General features: G+C 37.0%; 3 protein-coding genes across 4 annotated transcripts; all 3 read right to left on the reverse strand.

Annotated features, from left to right (window-relative positions):
• Positions 1 to 308: 308 nt before the first annotated feature.
• Positions 309 to 9,536, reverse strand: gps1 (G protein pathway suppressor 1). Of its 2 annotated transcripts, none has more exons than XM_039686610.2 (14): positions 9,421 to 9,536; positions 7,755 to 7,847; positions 6,875 to 7,056; positions 6,628 to 6,792; positions 5,690 to 5,825; positions 5,409 to 5,486; positions 5,252 to 5,312; positions 4,899 to 4,984; positions 4,673 to 4,767; positions 4,466 to 4,571; positions 4,277 to 4,357; positions 2,895 to 3,032; positions 2,458 to 2,592; positions 309 to 740 (listed from the first exon to the last, which is right to left on the reverse strand). In XM_039686610.2, the coding sequence occupies exons 1-14, from the start codon at positions 9,451 to 9,453 to the stop codon at positions 666 to 668; spliced, it is 1,464 nt and encodes a 487-aa protein (XP_039542544.1). In that variant the 5' UTR covers positions 9,454 to 9,536; the 3' UTR covers positions 309 to 665. The 2 variants fall into 2 exon arrangements, with proteins under 2 accessions (XP_039542544.1, XP_039542542.1); XM_039686608.2 differs by having other exon boundaries at positions 2,441 to 2,592.
• Positions 9,537 to 10,639: 1,103 nt separating this feature from the next.
• Positions 10,640 to 14,985, reverse strand: rac3a (Rac family small GTPase 3a). The gene is made up of 6 exons (XM_039686625.2): positions 14,826 to 14,985; positions 12,473 to 12,544; positions 12,254 to 12,371; positions 11,792 to 11,854; positions 11,547 to 11,706; positions 10,640 to 11,420 (listed from the first exon to the last, which is right to left on the reverse strand). Exons 1-6 carry the CDS (start codon positions 14,858 to 14,860, stop codon positions 11,290 to 11,292), a joined length of 579 nt encoding a protein of 192 aa, XP_039542559.1. The 5' UTR covers positions 14,861 to 14,985; the 3' UTR covers positions 10,640 to 11,289.
• A 4,201-nt stretch (positions 14,986 to 19,186) lies between these two features.
• On the reverse strand, positions 19,187 to 25,743 carry prkar1aa (protein kinase, cAMP-dependent, regulatory, type I, alpha (tissue specific extinguisher 1) a). The gene is made up of 11 exons (XM_039686620.2): positions 25,634 to 25,743; positions 23,773 to 23,952; positions 23,506 to 23,673; positions 23,250 to 23,341; positions 23,094 to 23,155; positions 22,966 to 23,012; positions 21,627 to 21,785; positions 21,401 to 21,461; positions 21,127 to 21,248; positions 20,887 to 20,968; positions 19,187 to 19,588 (listed from the first exon to the last, which is right to left on the reverse strand). The coding sequence occupies exons 2-11, from the start codon at positions 23,944 to 23,946 to the stop codon at positions 19,416 to 19,418; spliced, it is 1,140 nt and encodes a 379-aa protein (XP_039542554.1). The 5' UTR covers positions 23,947 to 23,952; positions 25,634 to 25,743; the 3' UTR covers positions 19,187 to 19,415.
• Positions 25,744 to 26,011: the final 268 nt, after the last annotated feature.

The following is a 26,011-nucleotide window of genomic DNA, read 5'->3' on the forward strand; positions in this document are numbered from 1 at the left end:
TGGATTGGTTTGGATCAGTTTCTTAGATTTACAGTAATGGCTTGGGAATTTTGCTCTAATTATGACCCAAACACTTTCTAAACGTTTCTATGTGGTTTATTCAAGGCCATGTAAGCAAGTAAAGTCTACCTTTGTTTTACGTCATTGACCAGCTGGATGATTCACTGGAGTAACTGTCAGAACACAATACAACAGAGAAATAATTAAACAGAGATGAGGCTGAAATCGCTATAAAGACTGCTAAAGTCAAGTCACCACCACCTAAATCTCACCAGAAACGCATGGAGAAAGAGCCTTTCCAGGTTGAATCATCTTTTTGAATGTATGTTTATTTTAAAAGCATGTTTTGTGATGAGGTTTCTCAATGTGTAATCAAGGTTTGTCACAAGATACAGAGGAAAGTGCATCCTTTACAAAGAACAACAGGCCAGTACACCTTAAGTGCCGCATTTCTCTTTTTATCTATTTTTCCTTTTCATTTGAGCAACAGGGTGTGCTTGTCTTTAATACAGACAACAGATATCTTCTTCCCAACTTAAATAAAGTCTTTAGATTGTGATTTTTCTCTCTTCAGCAGGGAAATAATTGATTTCTAAACAAGGGCCTAAGTTGCGGCAGTGGCCCTGTGTACTTTACTTTCCTTGGAGAGGCATCTGGTCGAGTCTTCACATGTTGGTGCTCATTCGTGTTTGGCTGTTGGCAGGTGTGAGCTCCCCTTGACTGCCTTCTCTTGGAGGGGACTGTGAAAGGAATCGGAGGAATCAGTGTGAAGCATCATGTAGAGCGAGAAAAACAGACTGAAAAGGAGGCGCATGCTGATGTTTGTGAAGGATGACAGGGTGACCGAGAGGGATGAAGACTAGGGGTGCAACTGAAACATTTGAATGTTTATGTCTCCGATTATTTTAGCTTCTTTTCTGGGAACTTAACCTTAAAAAAGCTGAAGAGAGCTCAGTTATTCTGGAACCGTTGAGTGCTAGACGGGTAATAGAGCAATGACGGGCTATTTGACTGCTTTAAAAGAATATTCCAGGTTAAAGATCAATTGACAGCATTTGTGAAGATGATAAAAACACTTTAAAAATGAGGTGAAATTTGAAGTTATGGTTAACAGTGGAAATGTAAAGCTTAAAACTTGCACTGTTTACAGTAAAGTTATTCTCTTCAATTGTTATATTTGTTTTAGGGTTTAACCCTCTGGTGCTCTGGTGCTTCACTAAATAAATGCCTTGGTGAGAAAAAGAGACTTTTACAAAAACAAAATCGTACTGACCCCAAAGTCTTGAATGGTTGTGTGTATATAATAATTCATTACATTTATATAGCGCTGATGATGTAATGCTGGCATGATATAAAGTCAGAATTGTGAGATATAAACTATTCTGAGTGGAAAAAGACCGTATTTTTTACCCCTTAGAATTGGCCTGATAACTCGCAATTGTGATATCTAACAATTCTAAGAAATGATGTCAGAATTTTGAGATATAAAATCACAATTATGTCTTTTTTTTCTTGCAGTTGTGATGTTCTCATAATTGTGACTTCATATCTCACAATTCTAAAAATTAAAAAGTTGCAAATTGTTTTTATTATAATTTGTATTCAGTGGCAGAAACAAACTTCCATAGTTTTCAATTTGAATATATTTTAAAATGTAATTTATTCCTGAGATGTCAAAGCTGAATTTCCAGCATCATTACTTTAGTCTTCAATGTCACATGATCCTTCAGAAATCATTCTAATATGATTATGTATTGAGCAAGAAACATTTCTAATTATTAACAATGTTTAAAACGTCAATGTTTAAAAAGCGATACATTTTTTTCAGGAATCTGATGAATAGAAAGTTATTTAATGGCTCAACTCTCACTTTATTAATGTGATGTGTCCTTGCTGAATAAAAGTATTACATTCTTTAAAACTTTTATTTACTGACCCCAAACTTCTGAAAAGAAGTGTCATTTCACAAAGAGAAATCATCTTAATGCATTGCATGCCATCTACTTTTTGTGGTCATACTTTTGAAACAATAACTATTTTAACGAAGGAGGAAACATGGGCGTCGAAACGTTAGTCATTCTGTACTAGTAAAAATAATTCAAACGTTCTGTGCTCCGGTCCTGCTCCTTGGTCCTAGCAAGACCTTGGGTCTTTTTTCTAAGGTGTTTTAACGTTTATATGGACTGGGCCCACTCATTTTGGTCAGTTGTAACCCAGATTTTTCATTTGTTTAAGAAAAGGAGTGACAAAAGCACTGTTGAATTGAACCTGGAACATTTCTTTAACATTCGCTTACCACAACAAAGCTCATGCAGATCAATTACTGCCTTAGAAATACAGAGGAGCGCAAGCGCTCTGAGACTCTCATGCTGAAGGGACGGGGAAGGAGATGGTCAGGGGATGGTGAGGTGAAGAGCATAGCAGAGCGAGGACACATTACCCTGGGGACCCTGTTACCTTGACGTGTATCTGATTACGAAGCACAGCTGCCCGCAGGATCATGGCTTTCGCTCGTCTCTGGAACTCTTTGCCCATCTGTAGAGACTTCTCAAAAGTTGTGCTTCTCTGATCCACGTCCCTGGCATACAAGATCTACAAACAGGGAGACAACAATTAATTCACAGGTACAACTCATGTCAAAGTTTATTGCATTTTAAAGGCTGTTTCTAGAATGGTCCCAAAGATACAAAAATAGGTAACAGCATGTTTCATTCAAGATCAAGCTCAACGACAAAGTGAAGGAAATGTTGACAGTAAATATAATTCATTCAATACAAAAAGGTATTGATAATATATATATATATATATATATATATATTAGATTAGCAACAGGCAAAGGGAACATTGTTCCAGAAGAGGAAGTATCATGGTAACATGAGAGAACGCAGCCTTGCCTTGCTGTGGGAGTCGATACGAGCATTGATCAGGCCCTCCAGGATCAGCTGGGTCAGTTCATCCTCCAGATCTGCCACTGTGGTATTAAAGGCCACAGCCATTTTGTTCATGTCAGCTGACACATAGGGGCTAAAGTACTGCCCATGGGAAATAAAAGACAAAATTAATCAGTCATGTAAGTGCAACTATGCTGATACTTTTCAAAGCAAATTTTCCATTTCAAAATGGCCAACCCAAATGTCCAAATCTGTCTGCAGATTTTTCAGACCATGTTTATCATTAATGATACAGCATTATATTTATAGAACAATCATCATCATATTTTCTCTTTTTTTTCATTAGTTTTCTCAGTGATGACATGCGCATACACACGAAGAGGGAAAAAAAGAAACTATAAGACTTAACCTGCATATATTCCATGTTAAACTTTAACTCACATTCTGCATTTTATATCAATGTAACTATGCTAAGCTAGGATCAAAAACTGGGATGACCTGTAAACTTATACATTTGAATTCATTTGAATAATATTCTAAACATTGCAGTTATTTTTTTGTTGGGCTTTTACCTATATAAAAATATATATAAACAATAGAAATGTAAATGTACGTTTTTTTTCAATACATACTAGGGCTGTCAAACGATTAATCGCATCCAAAATAAAAGTTTGTGTTTACATAATATATGTGGGTGTGCTGTGTATAATTATTTTGTGTGTATATATATATATATATATATATATATATATATATATATATGAAGAGTTCAGATGCAAAAGCCTCTAAGTGCCATTTGAAATTTTCTTCTAAAATGATCATTTTTATCAAGCTTATATATTCAAGTTAGCAGGTCAGTAATATCACTTAAATGACAATTAATAGGTAATCATCATTGCAATTTAAGTGAAATTACTGAAATTAAATATACAAGCTTGATAAAAATGATCATTCTAGAAGAAAATTTCAAATGGCACTTAGAGGCTTTTGCATCTGAACTCTTCATATATATATTAAATATGCATATATATTTAAGAAAAAAATAGTATTTATATATAAAATATTTATATTTATATATAATATAAATTATATATAAATCTATATACAGTATATACATGAAATATTTCTTAAATATATACAACATTTAGGTTGTTTTATATATATATATATATATATATATATATATATATAACAACCTAAATGTCTCAAAAGGATAAAATGTAGGGAAAAACAAAAAAAAGTTTTAACTTGACTTCTGCTTAATCTGATTTTAAAGTTTTTGCTCTTTGATACAAGATATCAAAGAGCAACAAACATTTAAGCAGATGTCAAGTTCAGCGTCTAAATCAAATGCATTGAACGAAAATTCATATCCAATAACATACCTGTATGAGGGCTCTGTTCCTGATTTGTGTGTACAGTGTTCTTACATGAGGGGCCAGATACATGTCTAGGAGGAGATTATCCTATAAAACAAACAGTGATAAAACATTTATGAATCACAATATCCCAACTAAAATGACATAAAAATACATAAAAATCCACCAATTGCAAATTGTCAATGTCAAACGTACCTTCATTTCATCCAGCATTTTCAGACAAGATGCATACTTTGACTCGTAAAACTTGAAGATAATATCACGGACTTGGGGTTCCAACTCTAAAAATAATTTAAAGGAGCTAGAAAATAAAAGGAGATTAAAAGGAAAAAAATGAGGGTTATACAACAATCTAACTCTCATTAAGGCAACTAGCATGAACATGCTAAGCAAAAGGTTCACCTGCTTGAGATGACATTTCGTTGCAGTTCCTGTCTGTCAAATGTAGCAAGGGCACAAAGCCCCCCGTACACTGCTACATTACTGGGGGAAAGCAGCTAAAGAGCAAATAGAGCATCTCATTACTAATTGTAGGTAGAAACTGATTCTCATTCATCTTCACTTCAAATGGTAATATTACTAGAAATATCTCCTGTAGCATTAGAACAGGGCTGAGAATGACACCAACCTCAGGGAAGTCGCAGTGGTCAAAGGAGGCTTGCAGGAAGCACTTGGCAGCCGGTTTATACTTTCTTGAGGCAAGTTCTGCTAATCCTAATGTGACCAAAGAGAGATGATGATGATGATGATGATGATAAATCACATGCTCAAAAAGGTTAACACGACACATCTTAAGAATTTAAAAATGTGAATAATGTGACAATTGAAAATGTGACCAATAGAAATGACTGATTTTATACTGACACACACACGCATAGATACATTAAAACATTCATTTTAAAAACATACTAAATGTATCATTCAGAATGGGTCAAACAACAATTACACTTAATATACTTGAAACACACATAATGTACTTGCCTGCAGCACATTTTAGTTTGGTTAGAACAGATTGGTTTTGACTATCTCTCTCTCCTCGTTGCTAGATTGCAGAGACAAACAAAAATGAACATTTTAGAGACAATTTCTATTGTTGTCACACAGGTCAGTAAAGCAGAAGATGGAAGATTGCTCCTACCTCTGCTATCTCTGGAGTGGATTCAGCCTTGCTGACGTAGCTAAGTACATGGGACCAGTTTTGGAGGTAAACGCTAACCTAAAAAAAATAAGGTAAATGTAAATGGTGTCATTACTGCCTGTTTTTGCAAAAACAGCTTTATGGTCGGTAAAAAATATTTATGGGCAGTACATTTTTTGAAGTCACCAACCACTGACAGGTGTGGCAAAAAGTTAGTTTTAGGCCCTGTGTGTATCATTAAACACACCAGTTGATGGCCAGAGAAAACAATACGTCCATACCTTGATTACATTAAGACACATGTTGATGACATGCTTGGCGCTAGTGCAGTAGTCTCTGGCTCGGGAGTAGCATTTCAAGGCATTGCTGAGGTCACCACAGTCAAGATAGTGATCTCCAAGGTCATCATGACCCCTCCTGAACACAAGCAAGAGATATTCAGATGTCAAATAGCCACAGAACAAAATCACAGTCAATAGGGGCTTTCGCACAGGGTAGTTCAAGGAACTAGCCACCAGGGTGGTTTTCCTGGTTGCATTCGCACCCCCAGTAGGAACTCTGAAGTGACGTAAGCCAAGCTTGTTGTTGTGACTTAATTTAACGGCAAGGCGGAACTTTATTTTAACGGCGCTGGCATTCTCCATGTTCATTAGTTTACGATATGTCCAACAGTTCTGTCTAATACGTTATTAGATAGAAATGTTATAAATAACACAGGTATGAAAAGTTATTAGCGTTTGCCGTGTGGTTGATGTTCAGTGTTGCTAGCTGAGCAGAAAGACCAAATCATCATCAATCATGACAATCATGTTTAGCTTGGTCCCCTCAAAGTTGCGTTGGATCTCCTCCTCAGCGTAAAGGTTAAGAGGCCCGTCAATCACTGTTTTCCATTATTCGTAGAGTTAGTTTCTGAAGTAAATATATAGGCAATAACCTGTGTTTACACAGCCTTTTTAAAAACGGCAGGTGCTGGTGTTTCGTGTGCGTTCGGCCAATCAGCGAACACTAACGTCACGGATAGTTCCAATAGTGCTGGTTTAGAACCTACTCTGAAGTAGGAGCTCAATTAGTTCCTCCAAAAGGAGTTCCTAGAACTGAAATCGTTCCTAGTTCCTGCAGTGTGAAAACGCCAAAATCTGGGTACTTCCGCCAATTCCCAGTTCCTCGGGTGCGAAAGCCACTAATACCAAAAAGATAGAAACAATAAGTCTGGCCTTGCCTTATGCTTTCTTTAATGGAGTTTCCCTTGTAGTTCTTAAGGTCGGTATCCAGCTTCTCCAGTTTGAGTAGGGCTTTTTTCCTGGTGGATTCTGCCCAGGCTGTGTCGAGAGGAGGGGGTTCAACTGCTCCCTCCGGTACTGCATCAGGGACACCTTGCACGTCCCTGTGATTGACAAATATTTTAACTTACTTAGTCAAAGCCATGCATGCTATGTTAGAAATGTTAGAAATGGAACTGGAATTGCCTGGTGGCTTCAGAGAGTTTGCGATGGATTTCTTCATAGACATCAACATTAAAGGTTCTTTGGACAAAGGACAGGGCCATCTTCAGTGCTTCCACTCGTAGCTGGGGGCAGTGGTCTGCAATAAATTGCAGCCTCTCAATTCTCATTAGTCCACTGTAGCTGGAGGCATACTGCTCAAGATCCTGTACAGAAAAAAAAAAATCAAGTCACAAAAAAGTAGGGATGCAAACTAAATTGTCACCGTAAATTGCTGGATATCAAACAATTCAGTGATGCTCATTTCCACAATTTGCACATTTGAATTCAATGAGCATTAGGTAAGTGCAAAGGTAAAGCTGTATTGTGACTGTTGAAACTAAAACAATTAAAATGGCCTGTTAAATAAAAATAAAATAAATTAAATCTAAATAGACAAATAGACAATAAATGAATAATATAAAAAAATGGCAAAAGCACATGTTGAACAAAAAGAGAAAATACAAACATAAAAGCATAAACATTATATTTATAATTACTATAATAGAATATAAATAATAGTACTAAGATAGCACTGATGGGTAAAGTAAATGTTTAATAAAATTAATAATGTAATGTCTAATGTAATCTTTAGCAAATCTCAAAATTTCATATTTTAAATTATAATGCTGTGATGCCTAAATGTATTTTTTATTTGAACACAAAATATTATTATATCTCTACCAAAAGAAGATCAAAGACCAAAACACCAAAAGAACTTCTGAAGAGATTCTGAATGATATTTTGTAAAAAAGAATGATTTAAAAATAAGGATAATGCTTTGAAAAGCCAACAGCAAATACACAAATATATGGACCATTAAACACAGATACAAGAGTCCGTCAATCATAAACACTCAACATACCAAAGTCGGGTTTTCCACAACATAGTTGGTGTCAGGCGCATTCTGCTGGTCTTCCTGAGGGTCAGCATCTATCTGCATGGGCTCTACAGACCCCTGGTAATACAGAAAGCATCGAGTTTAACACACTGCACTTGATAAATGTTTTCAAACAAAAAGTCCTATCGAGCGTGTAAAATATATGAAGATCTGAGGGATATTTTGCCCTTACCACCAAACTAATCTTATCAAAAACATAATATCACAACAATGAGTGCCCAGGCTTTCAGATGGCGTCATCCCGTCTGCCTACATTGTGTGGTTACCTCCAGAGAATATGATGAGGGGCTCGAGCTGTACACACCGAATCGTGTGTGAAATTCCATGAACGGGTCAGACATGCTTCCTTGATGGAAGTAGTTCAGCGCTAACCATGAGGATGAGGCTGACCTGACTGGCAAATACAAGCTTTCCCTCATCCTGCCCTGAACCTGCTCTGCAGCATCTCTCCGTTCTGACTGTAAATTTTCCTGCAAGAAGGTGCATGCTTATAAAAATCACACTGGGTCGGCAGCAGCATCGAGACAAAAACAAGTCAAATTTGTTGAAATTAATACGAAAAATATAAACCAACCAAATGGAACAATGTTTGTACTCTAGAAGCGAGAGTGTAAAGACAGTAAGATTACATTTGTAAACACTGGCTTCATAGTACACGCAACATTTCAATACTTGTGACCATATGCATGATTGTAACAACCAAAAACATTGAGGGGGAAACGTTCCCTCAAAATTCATCTCCCGTATTAATTTTATTAGGTTTTCAATTGTTAATTCTTTAAAACACCTCTCAAATAAGCGGTTATATCATTCACCACATGCACTTTACAACACCCAACATTCTTAAGATTACATCATGCATAATGAGACCTGGTCTGTCATTCTTGATCAACTACATTTTAATGCATTTTATTTTAACGACAGTCAAATACAGCTGAATGTATCTAATGTTTCTAAAATAGAAATGTCACTCAAATTGTGAGCAGCTCCACAGTGTATAACCATGTTAATTATGTGTTTGGAATTGAAATATTCAATGATCTATCTTCATCTCTGCAAGCAAATGATGGACTCTGTCTCAAAATCTAGTGTGCTGCCTACCTAGACAGTATTTTACAGCACCATATGTAAGTGTGGAACATCTGAACGACGACTGAAATACTTTCTAGGCAGGCAGCACACTATGTATTTTGAGAGACAGCCTGAATTTCAAGCACACTGGCTAATTGATACAACAGACTGCTTGCTAACGAGATAGCTAGCTAAATACACTTAGCCGGCTAAAGAAAGTTTCTACCCAAGTGTTTCACAAACAACCAAGAGAAAACCAACTAGACCGATTCGGGTGTGAACCAAAACAGCTCTGTTGGTTGCATTCATTGTCGAAACTACATTGATCAAGGTCCTCGGGCGAATAGTCGCGCGCTGCCGCTAAACTTGAGAAGTGCCTGTCGCATCCTGAGGGCCGCTCTGACTTACGAGCTCATGCTAGACAAGCTAACAGCTTACAACGGCTGCGAGAGGTGAGGAATTAACATTGTAAACATAGGTACATCAACTTGGTTCGCTTCTTCTACCCGCTCTCGCGGTGTGGAAGATGACGATAAAGCATTAAAAGGCGCTGATTTACCTGAAAGTTAAAGACCTGCACGGGTAGTGGCATCTCCTCCTCCTCTGCAGAAACAGAGCACACAAACACATCCGGGGCATGAGAGTGCGCGTGGTCGACGTCTTGCAGCGCGGAGACGTCACTACATTGAGTCTTGATTTGAAATATTAATACTGGATAAAAACATATTTACACATTCTAACACGATTGGCTGGTTTTATGCAACCGACCAACATAGCCTCCGAAAGCAAACATAAAACATTTTTTTTTTAAATAAAAGATTATTCAGTTGGTGAAAATTAATATAGGCCTAAAAATAATAATGTCGTTAAATACAGTTTTAATTCTAAGTTGTTTTATTTATTTTGTTTCATATTTTATTCACATAAAGTCGGAATTTTGTTATAATACAGTATCTCTGTGAAATTTGCAATGGTTACCATTTACTACTTGCGATTGTTTTTTTGGTGAATTGTATTAAAACCACATCACAATAGTAAGTGGAATTAACAATTAAAAAAAACAAAATCATACAAAAATGTATTTAATTTTGTATTTTTTAATTCATATTTAATAAAAAGTTTGATATCAATTATATTTTGATCACTGGACTAGGAAATGTCCCCAGTTTCCTTTTAGAAATCTGGTCACCTTAGTTTAAGTTTTGGTTCAGCAAAGGATATTGTACAATCAGCCGATCATTATTGAGTTTCTTATATGCCCATAGGGGTGTTTATATTCATATAATGACTGGTTGGCTGTACATTATCCCACTTGTTACAGTTTCTCATCAAATAAATAAAAGACCATAGCCACAATCATCCCTTCAAAATGATGTCACACTCATACTAGTTTATTTTATATATGTGCCAGTGGTTTCATTTTCAGTCATTAGTTCAATAAAAACAAAAATGCCTAATGCATACTAACAAAACATAAACGTTCAAATGGCACACATAAACATTTTTATCTCGAAATTGAAATATTAATCATTTTGAGGTAAAATAACATTTCAAAGAAATATCTCAACACTTACAAGTGTAAAAACAATTTGACATGTTAGCCCTCAACACAAAATCAGAAGTGGCACATTTCATCATATTTCAAACATCAACACATATAGGAAAATGTTTAGCAAAAATATATGACACAACAATGAATTTTAAATAAGACGTACAGCCTACACAAAATGATTTCCATTGCACGTTGCAGCATGTAGTCCATTAAACATTACAGCCAATTCTGAGTACCGTTTATTTTATATAGTGTTAATTTTATTAACAGTATTATAAAGCAAAATCATCAGTACATTCACAGTAAAACACAGGTACAGTATGAAATGTTTAACAGGCAATAAAAGCTGAAAGTAAAATACTTTTAAAAAAAAAGAATGTATTTACCGTCACCCCTCAAGTGAGAGCATTGACTATGGCCACACATTTAACTCGCAAACGCTATTCACAATATCTTCTGACACATTCAGAGATCCCACAAGGGAAAAGTATCTGCAGATAGAATATGAATAGCCACAATTTCCACATGAAAAAACCTTTGAAATATGTAAAATTTGTTGCAACAAGGTAAGAAATTTACTGTTAGCTATGCTTGTTCTTTAATAACTAATTATTCTTTCTGATAGACATGCCTTGGCCTTATGTCATTCTCTTCCAACATACTTTTGTTTTAAACCAACAATTTAAGGCAAAGTTTAATAATAACAAAGAAAATTTGGCATGTTGATATATCTGTTACATCAGATATACCATGGAAATATATGTCTGCAGTTCATCACCTCACAAGTTGGATTTATCTGTTCATAACAGCAGAGCTGAAGAGGAAGAAGCCGCTGTTTACATGGCATATCAGTGAAGGAATTAGTTGTGGTGTTCCTCAAAATACCGTACACTTCTTGCCCCCCTTCTTTACAGGTGGAGGGCACAAAACAGCGCGGATGGCCTCATCAAACACGGTTTTTAAACCCCGCTGAGTAAGAGCAGAGCACTCCAGATACTTCACAGCACCTACAAAGCCAAATAATCCAATGAGTCTACTGTACATGATTCAAAGCCCAGAGGCAATGGTGAAACATCAACATAGCACCATTAAAAAGTTCAAGGTGATTTTTTTTTTCAGGAAATCGATCTTACCAATTTCTCTAGCCATGGCAAGTCCCTGCGGGTAAGTGATTGGAGCTAGTTTTTTATCCCGCAGTCGTTCAATTGTGTCTTTGTCATCCCGCAGATCAAGTTTAGTGCCCACAAGTATGATAGGGGTGTTTGGACAGTGATGGCGGACCTCAGGGTACCACTACAAAAAGAAACTTGGTTAACACAAGGCACTACACCTAGCGGATGGCTTTTAAAATATATTGTATTCTTAGGTGGATCCTTACCTTTGCTCTTACATTCTCAAAGGAAGCAGGGCTCACCAGTGAGAAGCAAATTAAAAACACATCCTGCAGAAAGAAAAAGGAGGCTCTTTGTAAAAATCATTGTCATCAACTATTCATTTTTCAGATTACATGGCACTATATGTAATCGTAGGCCTCGTCAACATGACAGCCATCGGCACAGATCCTCAGCAGAGACCACAAAAACCAGACAGGTCCTCTGCATAGACCCTATTGGGCAGCTTCGTCTCCATACTGGCATGATGAATCGCTCTTCAAGCAAAAGCAACTGGATGAATATAATACTACCTATTCATATCTGAATTCTGACTGAATTCTTTTTTTTTCAGTAGCGGAAACAATTTTCCATAGAATACAGTCCCAGTAATTAGTAAAAGAAAAAGAAAAAAATTACGTTTTTACAAAATAAAAATACATGAATAATACTCTGAGATATTTAAGTACCGTTTGAGGGTATGAGAGTGGTCTAAGGCGATCATAGTCCTCCTGTCCTGCTGTATCCCAGAGGCCTAAGTTGACAGGTTTACCATCCACCATAACATTGGCAGAGTAGTTGTCAAACCTGAGGGTTTCAGAAATACATACACAGAAGTAAACGGACACACACAGGCAGCACAGCCACACAGGAATAATTCCCAGTTCAAGGTACCAAACTGTACTCACACTGTGGGAATATACTCTCCCGGGAAGGCATTAGTGGTGTAGCTGATGAGCAGACATGTCTTACCCACGGCACTGAAATACAAAAGATGCTAAGTGTCACTGCAGCACTCAAGTCAAGTCAAGTGAGTTTATATGTAGAGATATACAAAGGAACGAAATGTTGTGCCTCACAGGACAACAATGTTACATGTATAAACATATATAAATGCACATAGCCTATATAAAAAGAGGTAATCAAACTAAACATATATTCTGAACGGTTATACTGAGGGTTCAAGGACTGCACATTCAAAGCACATCAAGGAAACAATTGTGAAAAGTCCTTTAGTTAGTCATCCAGACATCACATTCTCTGCCAGGCTCGATGGCACGCTGGCAGCAGCTCTTTGACAGCGCTGTTTTCAAATGAACTGCCCCACCGCCCACTGGATGAGGAGTGAATACAGGATGACAGCTTCTTGTCATGAAAAACACACACTTACATATAAAGTGGAGTAAAGAGGGTACACAGGAAATGCAGTGACGGGGTGACACTGAATAAGGAAAAGTGATAAAAATTAGGAGTAATAGTGAGGAAGCGTGATAAAAGAGAAGGGAAAGAAGATGTGAACAGGCTAAAATAACAATTACGTTTGAAGGCTGTGGTGTGGTTGCCCATTGCAAATGACAGAAAGCATGTATTATCATGAGACAGGGACTAAACCCTTGCAACCTGAACGGTTGCAAGATCAACTGCAATGAAACAGCTATTTTTAATTCTCCACATCTAAAAGAAAATTTGAATTAAGCATACTTTTAACAAACACCATGATATAAATCCAAATCATATCAAATAGTAGAGATAATAAACAGTTTGACTGATTTTTTCCCTTCTATCAGTCCTATACTAATAACTATTCTATTTATAATAACAATATCACCCAACAATAGCATTGTAAGTTAATTTTACATTTTTTAATTATTCATCATTTTACAGAAGAGCTATTCATGCTTATGAATTGTTACAGAAACGGTATTTTAAGCTAATGTTAGTATTATTTCGCTATTGTTACAAATTCATAGTTCATATTTACATTCTACTGTTGTAGTCTAATTATCTATAATATTTTTTCAAAATAAAGCCGTAAGCAAAAATCAATGTTGCCTGGTGATTATGACCACTTAAATATTAAAAATAACGGTATAAGTAATGATGAAATAAATAATATTTCACTTGATCTCTACCAAATACCAATTGCAATGCAGCTTTTTGTTATTTCATTGTGGATTATCAACAAATGCGATTTTAAGATTTTGCTCTCTGGTTAAAAATAAAGGAAGAAAAAAACAATTATGTGAAGGTTAATAATAAAGTTAAGGCTCACGAGCACTGTGATTTAGGGCAGTGGTTCCCAACCTTTTTTGGGTACTGTACCCCCAAAACATTTTATCCTGCCTGAAGTACCCCCACAAGCGCATGTGATCGGTGTGATTTTTAGATTTGGTGTAAATTTTAGGTGATACCTGAATTTACCTGTAAATAATGATATTTTTACTTCCTATAACTCTTATAATATAATACTTGCCTTTGTTCAATATTTGTATGACCTTTTCACTTCTTCACATGTTCAGACCAATTATACAAAACAAAGATTAATAATAATAATAATAATAATTTTTTTTATTTACAAACTTTAAATACAAAAATAAACCAATAAAATTAATAATCAAGTTCTAAAATAATCCTTTTAATGCAATCCTAAAATAAAATGTTTTGAGAAAAGTTTGAGAAATGTTTTGATGTTTTAAAAAAAAATGTTATAGTCTTTTGAGAATAATCCCACGTACCCCCTGGGGACAGCTCACGTACCCCTAGGGGTACACGTACCCCCGGTTGGGAAACACTGATTTAGGGGAGTGGATCATTTCCCCTTTAGAGCTCTGTAGCAGCCGCTCTGTAGGTGTAAAACATGACATCATAGCGATTCCACGTACACGCGCATTATTTCTACACTGTTTAGTATCCGTTAAATATATTTTCAGCATGTTTTACAATACATTGTCATGCTACTTTAGTGTGAAAAAAATCAATTTAAACATTGAAAAAAAACCAGACAAAACGCCTAATATTAAACAAAACGGCCACTACCAAACACAGTCTGTGCACAATCTCATTTAAAACGATAATGAAAACACCTTCAGTGTCTCGAAGAATGACAGTAATAATTATAAAATTATCCATTTTGTCTGAGCTGAATCCACTCAACCGCTGTGCCAACCCCAAATCCCCAGCTCCTCGCAACAATTGCTTTTCTCCCAAAGAAACCTCCGTACAAACACGAGCAATTTTACCATTTATTCTTCAACATCTTACCCGTCGCCGACAACAACACACTTGATGGCTTGCATTTGCAGTGCACGAGTAGTATCCGACGAGCGATGAATCAGTAGAAATAGACTGAAATGTGATGTTGAGGTGCCTGTGCAGCAGCAGCGGTCGGTGGCAGTCGGGGGTCTCTCACCATACTTCCGAAAAAACACGAACATGAGGTTCGTGCTTTTTCGGAAGTCTCGTGAGGAGCCCGTCTGCTTTTCTTCTCTCCTATTTATTTTAATATTATGATGCGGTCTGTGCAAATATTCATCTTATCGACAAAGTAAACGCTTCAAATTAAAATATAATTCTTAAAACACGGTTAGGCTATATATTTAAAGAAACTGGAAATAGTGGATAATGTAAATGAGATGGATAGAGATACACACCAGTGACAGGGTTGAGAGAGAACAACTGTCATGACAGTTGTTGTGTTGAGTGTGGAGGCAGGGTGCGGCTAAATGACAGAAATCTCTGGGAAAATCCCATTAATTCTCAAGAAATTATGAAATAAAAGTCCTCAAAATAAACATTTTAACAACGGGACGAAGTCATCAATCCAGATTAACATTTGAGTTCTACAAAACAGACGCTTACATGATTTTATTTTGTAAAAAGTGAACATTATTGTTGTACTTTTCCTGTTACACACAGTAGAGTCTTAATGAATGTTGCTTATGGAGTGAAAAGTGGGAATGATTCACAGGGGTCCTGTGACAGTGCCTACAGGTTTCAGCAGGATTGAAGTTTGATCCATGAGGATTAATTTAGTGTGTATCTGATGTCAAAATATGTAGTCCAATAAACAAATCACACATTGTGGGATGCAAGCGTAAATTTGAATCTGTAGTCCTTGAGAGGCATACTGCAGTAACATTATACTTATATGAAAACAGCACAGAAAACACAAGACTCAAGAATGAATCATTTTATTGCTTGACCTGCCATTAGGACAATCGATACCAAAAGGTTTACAACTTAAGCACATCCAAAGAATTCAAACCACACAGTTATACAAAAAAGCATAATAGAAAAATGGTCCCTCGACATTTTACAACTTTGTGTTGAGGGCTTAAACTGAAGAATGGGTGAACAGGAGTCTGTATGCTCTGGTGGCTTGTGAGCAAATATCAATTCCTCTGTACTTACTAGAACACAAATTTACTGAAAACTCCAGAAGAAAACACAATTGGCAGTCACAACCAGGGAATGTTAGCAGGCTACAAAAAAGGGGGTAGAGGTTGCTAATACAAACACATTTCCAGTGACCACTGAATGATCTTCAAGAAACATGGCCTAAGTTTAAAAAAAAAAAATCATAATAACAAGGTAAGCAGAGAATTTGCAGAGGAACAAAATCATTGAATCCACTCATAAAGGGGAGAAAATTACAATAAACCTCAATGACGCATTGATGCATCAGAAAACAAGGGATTTGCTTTTTGTAATTTGTCATCATATGAAGTTAAAGGGGTGGTTGATTATGATTTCACTTTTCTAACTTTAGTTAGTGTGTAATGTTGCAACGCTCAAAGTTTAAAGCAAAGGGAGATATTTGCTTTTAAAGAAATGGGTTTTTAAAGGATTACAACAAACGGCTGGTAGGAACTACACAAGCTTTCTCCTGGGTTAGTGACATAACTAACCCTAAAATTTACATAAACCCCACCCTCGGGAACACACAGTCCATGTTGAGAAGAGGAAGAGCTAGTCAAGCACATTTGAAAGTCAGCTCAAACTATAGCATCCGTTTTTTCACATGCAATAGAAAGTCACTCTGTGCATCTCACAACAATTCCTATACAAGCGATTTATAGATTATCCTGACAGCCTATGCTAATTGAAGATAGTTAACTCCACATCATCAGCAACATAAATTCATCAACTAACCATTCAGAGATGTCCTGTTGCATTCTACGTGTGGTCACTTCTTCTTAGTGGCTAAGTCTCTCCATTTTTGTCTGACTTTCTGGTTAAACATAAAAGGCAGAACAATTTCTGACATTTTAATGCATGTCTTCGTGAGGTAATTGGAGCTGCCAACACACACACACTCTTGAAGCCCCGCCCATGTGTCGGGAGTTGCAGCTCATTTGCATTTAAAGGGCCAGACACAAAACGGTGTGTTTGTGCTAACCCTCAAAAAGTGACAACTTTAACATGCTATATAAAAATATCTGTGGGGTATTTTGAGCTAAAACTTCACATACACACTCTGGGGACATCAGAGATTTATTTTACATCTTTTGAAAAGGGCATTATACCACCCCTTTAAATAAAACAGACCAATGCATATATGAGCGATAACAAGTAGACTAACTATCTATCTTCGGGTGTCACAGTTTAACATTAAGGACTCAAAATAATATATAATTTCAACATGTTCATTTATTTAACCCCATCATAAGGCATAAACCAGTCATTGAAAAGACAGTGGAACGGTTAATCAAAAGGCTATTTGGAATCCCCTGTAATTAAGGGTGCAAATTCTGTGTTTTTTAAAGCTACAGCACCAAGATTTGACTGATTCTGAAATTCTAGTCTAGAGGGGCAGAAATCTGTGAATGCCAGAAAACATCTTATTTTCCTAGACATCTGGATTGACATGCTGTAAGGCTCTCAAATCAAATGTCACAGTTAAGTGACAACAATTCTCCCATGTGGTTATAGGCCAGAGTCAGAATTGAAGATAAAAACACACTAAATATAAGTCTTTCTTTATAATATATCTGTATATATATTTCTCTAATTAACATTTTGGGACAGTTCTGTGCAAACTCTTAACTATTGGAGCTTTAAGTCTGAATAAATTACACTGCTAAAGAGGATCTGGATATACAGATGAAACAAAACATTGTAGATTACAAATAATACAGGTGACACGCTATTAGTATATTAATGAATATATTAGGGGAAAAAATAACTACAAGAAAATGTCTGTTGGCTTTGCATTATGAGAGTAAAGAAATCAGGCACTTTTCAAAACCCAAATTTGCTTTCAATAACATGAGTCTGTTGTACAAATGACCTGGATATCTGTAAATACATAACACAAGGTGTGTGGAAAACAAAAGTAAAATTCACATCAGTTTTTCCAAATAATACAAAAGTATCTCTGTGCGATAATTAAAATCTACCTTCAGCAACTGTTAACACTATTGTACCACCCAGTAAAACACAACTCAGAGAACTTGAAGAACAATCTGATAGGAGATTAAGGTGGTGGCAGTAGTGGATCGCAAATCGATTTCCAAACGTTTGATGGATCCCAACCCTAATGGCATACAGACACCATGAACTCAACACAAGCGGCAAATACTGTCCCTGTTTTAAGACTTTCATATGACTATATATGTATGGTGAATAATCTAAATCTCAATCTAAAAACAACAGTGGTTAGTTGAAAACAGACCTACCCTGTTTATTAACCAGACTATTTCAGTTAATAAAAAATTTAAAAAGACATTTGGGGTTTCGAAGCACTAATCGAGAAAGAAACCCTAATGGGATCTTAGTGGGTCAAGGAGGTCACCAAGTAGTTACATCCTGTTGAGGATTCTCACATACTCAGTCAACAAAGCTTCATCATTAACCATTGCATTTCTGTAACTCTTCTAAACAATTAAACAGAACATACAAATATAATATCTTTTCTGTATATATATATATCCGCCAAAAACACAATGTTGAATAAAATAAGATTACATTGCCTTTGTGTGGGGGCAACAAATAAAAGCATTTGCAGCATGTAGCATTTCAGAAGGGAGAAAATTCGCAAGAAAAAGAAAAGAAAAAACTTTAAAAGGAGATTAAACTAATCCTGGTCTGTTCTAAATAAGACTCCAGAGCAAGCCTGTGTGTATAGCAAAACGCCCAAAGGAAAATGAAAAAAGCCCAATGAAAAACAGCAATATAAAGCGTATATATATATATATATATATACTGTGCAAAAAAATATGGTTATGGTCATTTACTTCTAATATATAATCTTGTACATACACTATATATGTGCAGTTATAACAATAAAATAGCAAAGCCGATCACCATGATAAACATGGTGACGATTAAACTTCAGTACCCCCAAGAAAACAATGTAACACACATGGATTTATGCCTTTGGCTTTCCTATATTCAAACGCTTGAAATGAATGAAGGAAAACTGATTCTGAAAATCGATGGCTCAATTAAGATACATCCTTATATACTGAGTAAATACACTACATGAATATCAGTCCTCTGCCACCATTTTCCTTCCATTCCAAACACTGTTATACAGAATCATGAGGCAATTTGGATGCAAGAGAAAATCCCAATAGTTATTTCAACATCTGTCCACGTGACAGGCTTTTGTGGCACAACGATTGGCTCGTTTCTCAGGCAAAACTAACAAATCAGCCTTATGGTAAATCTAGGATGGATACAAATGCGACGGTACGGCACAAATCAAAAAAACAACAACAGACTGACAGGGAGAGAACACTGAAGTGAATGGGCACCTGGGTGTTGGAAAATGCATAAAGAAAAGTAAGAAAATAAAGCGAATTTGCATTGGTGGACCCTGCAATTGAGGAGGTAAGAGCCTAGTGTGCCTCAGACCGACAGAGACACGAAGCTGTTGTACTGCTGTATGTTTCTCTTCAGGATATCGGAGCAGGGGCCGAGCACGCGTTCGAACCTGGGGCGGTCAAGTTTTACGCACTTCAGAGGGCCGCGAGCAACCACGGTGGCAGCACGAGGCCGGTTCATGAGCAGAGCGATCTCACCTAATGAAACACATGGAGGGAAATCAGAAAAGAGCAACAGTCAGAGAAACAAACACATTAAGGTGTGCTAATGGACACTGTACATGGCGTCAACAGCCATGTTTCTGCTGTTGGGCCACTGTCGTGCTAGTGCGTGCCAGGGCCAGGGGCACTTCAGGGGCTTGATCGGCCTCATCGGGGATTCCTCCAATGGCCAGGGGTTTTTGGCCCAGTGAATACCTTGGTCCAAAGTGGGCCAACTGGGGCTTGAACAAAGGCGAAGTTTCCTTGAGTCAGGTGAGGGACAACGCCACCGCTCATTCCCATGTTATAATACCAGACTATCAGCTAACCTCAACATTTAAGACATTTAAAATGATTTTTCAGGCACCAGCGAAAGTTTTAAATAACTTCTAATTGTGATCTGATGGTGATTCTGATCACCTTATGATGCAGAAATATATTTATGCTATGCTAAAGGCTACTTAGTCCAACCATTTAAATAATAAATACATATATAATTATGGAAAATACCAGAAACGGCTTGATAAATGTGGAAATATCATACATGATGCAGACTGGCTTAGGAACGTCCTCGGCAGAGTCTAAGTAAAGTGTTCGGAAGAGTCTTTAAAGCTGCAGTCGGGCGTTTTTCCTCTGTCGCCATCTCTGTTCGAAATCTGTAACTGCAGTCGTGGAATTATCAACTTTGCGCGAGTTGTACTTCAACACCCTCGAGACGGCACAGCGTGGATGAACACAATGTTTAAAGAGAGTGTGAGGCTGTCAGTCTCCACGCCAGTGTCGATACTGGCATTCAGAAACACAGATTATTATTTTTGGAAGTATGACCAACATAAGAATTTTCACCGGAAAATGTAATCTGAACTAGTAAGAAACATCCACTTTTGTTCTGGTTCTGACATTGCAGTAAATCACGCTGATTAAATCTAACAATCGCTTAACTTGTAAACACACAAAACCGTGTAATGTCCTACATGTAATGTCCTTCCAATATGTATCCTTGTTTTCGCATGGATACATATTGCAGTCTCTTTTTTCTGTAGCCCCAAAAAAGCTACGGACTGCAGGTTAAAGTAAAGACTAAAGGTAGCGCTGCGTGGCTACTGACCCAACAGTGGAAATGCCGCTTAGTGCTTCTTGAGGTCCAAGGCTATTGGCCTCGCATACACGTTGTTGGCCCTGGCTCGCACTGGCCCGACAGTGGAAAAGCAGCTAATATGTAATTACATTAACAAAGGAATTTCTGGGATATGACTGGGATAAGCTTTCCAGAGAGTAAAAAGAAACACATTTACCGAAGTAGTCAGATGGTGCGAGTCTTCCGACCTCCACAAATTCCTCATTCTCCGACCGCCGCTGAAGGACTGCTGCTGAGCCCTGAGGACACAAGTCTAAATCAATACAGCTATTCTCCTATGATGATCTCATTATTAACTTGTATTTGCAATTGTGCATAAATGAGAAGATAAAAACAGTATACAAAACCATATGACTCTAATTAACAAAGACTTGTTGATGAGAGCATGGAAAGCTACCTCAAGGATAATGAAAAACTCATCTCCCGGTTGACCCTGCACAACAATCTTCTGGCCATCTTCAAACTGGACTGTCTCGAGAGCGTCAGCAACCGTCAACCGTTCCCATTTATCCAGAGACTCTGCTCACAGGATGTTAGCATGTCATCACTGAGCACTTCACAAGATTTGCTTACAGCATTATTACGCTGCATTACAACTGTTTTTTACACAGTTTACTATGAACACAAGCCTGCAAATATACATAACCTAAAAAGAAATGCATTAAACTCACCCAAAATGGAGACCTTGCTAAGGAACTCCTCATACATTTTTCTCTTTCTCAGAGTACTTCCCTAAACACAGAATTAAAAATGTTAAGCAGGAGAAAGAAAATGTGGCCATTTTATAAAATGCAAGATCGGTAAAAATAACAAATCACAAAATACTTCAAAATTAAAGGGCAAACGTTGTTTGTATAATATCAAACCATGCAATTATCAGTTGAATCGTGTACTAACCATGAGTATTCTCCTGTAGCTGTCTCTGTCGATTCCCCACAGCTTGACGTTAGTTTTTGCTCTGACAGTGGCTGCTCTGGGGGTGCCATAGATTAAAGCCAGCTCCCCAAAACTGCCACCCTCTCCAATACTGGTCACCCACTCATTGTTGACGTACACCTATCAAAAACAATAGTACTTATGAATATCTCAGTCATTATCATTCCAAATGTTAAAGAGCCACTGAACATGAACCAAACTCTTCCAGGCTTCAGCTTCAACTACAGTTTGATGTCACGTCAAAGTACTAATTAGACGTTGTTTGCAGGCAGCTAATGAAGATCATAGGCTGGCATTATGCAAATGTGTTACATTGTTAGGTAGTTTTGTAACAGGAAGTGAAACTGATGACTCCTTTCGGCAGTTCAGAATCAAAATTTGAAAAAAAAAATTGTTGTGAACTTTGATATTTAGAATTTTGCAGACCTTTTATATTCACAAACAGCTATATTACACACTGCATGAAAAGTAATACTTGAAAAAGCATAATAGGGGCACTTTAATAACCCTATACTAGGGATAGGCAATGATTAACCGAGGGTCGATAATTGATCATTAAGAATTTCGTTGATCACGTTAATTTGTTATCGATTAAACTAATGCAGCTTAATGCAGTTTGACGCCATACTCAGTTACCTGCCAGTTTTCGCTTTGATTTCAAAAGAAGAATCATGAAGAGAGCGGTTGTTTTCTTTGCTTATATTTCTCAACAAAAATCAGTTGATTGGTGCAGAAGTTGTATGTGAGTTACTAATTACGTTTTATGAAGCTTTGTTAAGTAGTAATTGTTAGGTAGGCTAATCTCTCTCACCCTCTTTCTCGACTCCGTGTCTTAGATAGTTTTGAGTTACATTTTGACAAAACCTGCCAGAGCTAAGTATTATTATGTAATACTTAAGTTATTGTTTAACATGAATATTTTTTTATCATTTATTATTTTGAAACGAACGAGGGTCTCTTTTTAAGAACGCCGGCTCGCATCTGCACTGCAGGTTCCGCTGCTTTACAACAACACAGCGCATATATCTTCAAGTTGATCTTCCTGTAATAAAGGTCTCATCGAGGAAAAACACGCTGTATTTTTGTGTTTTTCATTGCATTTGTAATTGATAAAAAGTTAAATAAATAATTAATTTCAATATAAAAATAAAATATTAATGATTTATCGATTTAGCGACTGTTTCTCCCGACGATCGGCTAAGAAAATTTTATCGAATGCCCATCCCTACCCTATACAAGTCAAAAAACATCTATTATCATATTAAATCTTGATTCAACATCAATTTAGAAATGCACTTACATCCATTTCACCTTGATCAATAACATAAAAATTGTCACCCTCATCCCCTGAAATTAGAAACACAATACATTAGTCTAAATATTTTTTCCATTTTTACACAATCGGCTCCTCTTCAAAATAAGCCTGACCTTGTTGAATGACAGTCTCTCCTGCAATGTAGGTGACTGAGAACATAGCGTCAAATATGTCACTGTGAAAAATAAAACAAGTTGTTTTCAGTAAATGAAATGCTTTATTAGTTGAACTGAATAATTCAATCTACTACTCAAAACAAAATTTGTTACCTTCTTTCGTTGTCATCAAGATGGGCAAAAAGCACATTCTTTTCAATCGCTTTAGCAAGGGCAGCCATAGTTTTGTAGTCTTTAGGAATGACCTGTACATTAACAGAAAGTTTTCTAAGTAAACCGCAACTGCAGGGAAAGTAGAATTCAGCATGCCAATAATATTATGCGGCGTGATTTTGAAAGAATGACATGTAAATGCAACAAGTACAGATTAAAATTAATAGTTCTAGGAAAAAAATCAGAGGCTAGTTACCTTTCTGACGTAAGAAGCTGCATCTTCCTCGGTGTAGACCTCTGCGCTGATGGCACCGCGGCGCCGTCGGCCCTTAACTACAGGATTCATGGGAGGAGAAACCTCATCTTCTCGGGAGTCTGAGCGAGAGCTCGACTTCTGCTGGTTGCTGATCTGTTTTGCTTCCTCCTGATAGACATAAACTTTGTTCACAAAACTTTTCAAGAGTAAAGAACATCTGTAAAGAGTCTAAGCCTATGTGGTTTTACTCCAAAGAAAATGACTAACCTTCTCAAGCCTCTCGAAGCACTCTTTGAGGAAAAGCATGGGCCTCTCAGGCCTGACAGTGCACAGCTGCACAATGCATTCCTTCAGCAGCTGCTGGATGTTGTGCTTCTGCACGTAGCGCTCACACTCCCGCAAGCTCCTCTCTTCTTCACTGCTCGTACTGCTGGACGCCATGGTGACCTGAAACATGCAATTTATATCAGCTTATGAAATGTGGAGCAATTCCAAACCTTAGCTAAATGTCATTAGCTCAACTAGTTTTATAGTGAAATGTGAAAAAGATTCGATGATAGCTACATCTCTTAAGAGTAGAGTGTAATGCCATGAGTGCAATTCATTAATTTCATTGTGAAGTCCTCATGAACCGGAACCATCAACTGTTGTGACAAAATTTAAATTGTGACACATGGCTTGATTTTAGGACACCTCCTCCTCACCATTTTGAGCTTGTATCCAACTGACAGGTGGAGGGAGGTGGTTAAAGGATGTTCTGCAATAGGCGTCAAACAAACGTCATCAGAGAAGGAATGTCATTCCAGTGGGAAGCAAAGTTTCAGATTTTAAGTAAAGACATGAAGACAAACTATTTTCTCTAGTGCATACCAAATTGTTATGGAAATTCTTAAAATCATGCATCTAATATGTTTGTATGTTCCTGGTATGAGCCGCATACAGTTGGCAAGCATTCTGGATTCTATATCTTCTTTAAACACACATTATGTTTTCATGTTTTATGGTGACTTTCCATAGACATAATTTCTTTTATACTGTACAAACTGTATGTTCTATGCCATTACACTAAAAACTCACTTAGTATGATTGATAAGCTGTTTTTCTCATGGGGACCAGAAAATGTCCCCACAAGGACAAGGATTTAAGATATTGCCATCTTTGTGGGGACATTTTATCCCCATAACGTAGGGTTTACCAGGCCACACACATGTACTCTCATTATCAGATCATGAGCAGATATTCCTCTGGTTAAAATCATCTCCAACAATCCTGTCAACAATACAAGTAAATAAATCTGTGAATTCAAATTGCAGCCATGTGTCACAATATCCCCACATATTTAATATTTCCAGTCATCTGCCATTATGGAATATGAAAAGTAATGTTGAAAAGATTGGAATCACAAAGAGAATTTCCCAACTGAATAAAATACCTTAAACAAATTTAAATTATCAAGATTTTATTCAATTCCATGATGACATATCCTGGCCTAAGTTGACATTTTAAACCCTTATATTACCAGGTCTTCCTTGACCATGTGACCTCGTGATCATAACTTAATAAAACCAAAAACAAACTACAGGTGCTAATAAAAGGGCTGCAAACCAATAAAACCATTAAAACACTTTCTGCTGTCAAAGTGAAACAAGTTAAACGGCTAACGTGGCTCACATACTTCGCACATGCTACATATCTAGACTAGAAAAAATTCAGTCAGCAATGTCTTTCAGCAATGTAAATAATCAGAAAGTGTTGCATTTTGGCAGGTAACGTTAAGCTGTGGTCCTTGTCCGGGCGCCTGAGCTCATAAAATGCGCAGTTCATCACCAAAGGCATTTCACAATATAACGCAATTGGGTCATGTGAACATAACATTATTTTAGCGAACAAAACACATGCGGATGCAAGTACACCCCATTTAGCGCGTTTAAACGTTTAACAGCGTAAACCGTGCAGCTCTGTGTTATCGGTAACCAGTTTTGTCAAGCAGCAAAATACGCCATCTTGCAAGCTACATTATCACAACGGAAGCCGAAAGCATTACAGTAACCTCTCTACGAGCCTGTCGACTCACACATCGATATCAACAAACGTTAAAGCGAAGACCTCTACCTTTAAATATTCATACCTGAGACGCTTCGATGAGTTTCTCGACGTGTTTTACTCCGTTTACGCTGGCTTTCCCACAGTCCTTGGATTGATGGATGCCTCACCGGAAAAGGTTATGACCAATCACAAACAACGATTGACGTCAATGCGCCTCGATCTGGGAAGCCCGTTACTCCTCACAACCTTAAAGGGCAAGTGCTTGTTTTTGTATTTCGAGGAGATGGAGGTTGTCAACCAGATAATTCATTACATTCTGCTGCACATGATGTGCTACATACGCTAAGTTTTTAATCATATTTTACAGTATCCGGCAGTGACATTTAAACAAAAAAAAAAACACTGTGACCCTGTGTGATTTGGATATGATGACAGCTGAAAAGGTTAAATGGTCTGTGCA

The sequence above is a fragment of the Pimephales promelas genome, chromosome 3 (genome assembly GCF_988280905.1).
Source record: "Pimephales promelas chromosome 3, fPimPro1.hap1.1, whole genome shotgun sequence".
Classification (NCBI taxonomy): domain Eukaryota; kingdom Metazoa; phylum Chordata; class Actinopteri; order Cypriniformes; family Leuciscidae; genus Pimephales; species Pimephales promelas.

Excerpts from the sequence above, each read along its gene's own strand:
- gps1 (XM_039686608.2), bottom strand. The coding sequence starts at position 9,453 with ATGCCACTACCCGTGCAGGTCTTTAACTTTCAG. Across the intron at positions 5,313-5,408 it reads CCACTCCAGAGATAGCAGAG|CAACGAGGAGAGAGAGATAG; the intron begins GTAGGAGCAATC and ends TCTGCAATCTAG. Across the intron at positions 4,985-5,251 it reads CAAACTAAAATGTGCTGCAG|GATTAGCAGAACTTGCCTCA; the intron begins GCAAGTACATTA and ends TGGTCACATTAG.
- rac3a (XM_039686625.2), bottom strand. The coding sequence starts at position 14,860 with ATGCAAGCCATCAAGTGTGTTGTTGTCGGCGACGG. Across the intron at positions 12,545-14,825 it reads TGTGTTGTTGTCGGCGACGG|TGCCGTGGGTAAGACATGTC; the intron begins GTAAGATGTTGA and ends TTTGTATTTCAG. Across the intron at positions 11,421-11,546 it reads TGCCATGGCTAGAGAAATTG|GTGCTGTGAAGTATCTGGAG; the intron begins GTAAGATCGATT and ends TTGGCTTTGTAG.
- prkar1aa (XM_039686620.2), bottom strand. The coding sequence starts at position 23,946 with ATGGCGTCCAGCAGTACGAGCAGTGAAGAAGAGAGGAGCTTGCGGGAG. Across the intron at positions 21,462-21,626 it reads GCTACAGGAGAATACTCATG|GGAAGTACTCTGAGAAAGAG; the intron begins GTTAGTACACGA and ends TTCTGTGTTTAG. Across the intron at positions 20,969-21,126 it reads AGTTTTTCATTATCCTTGAG|GGCTCAGCAGCAGTCCTTCA; the intron begins GTAGCTTTCCAT and ends TTGTGTCCTCAG.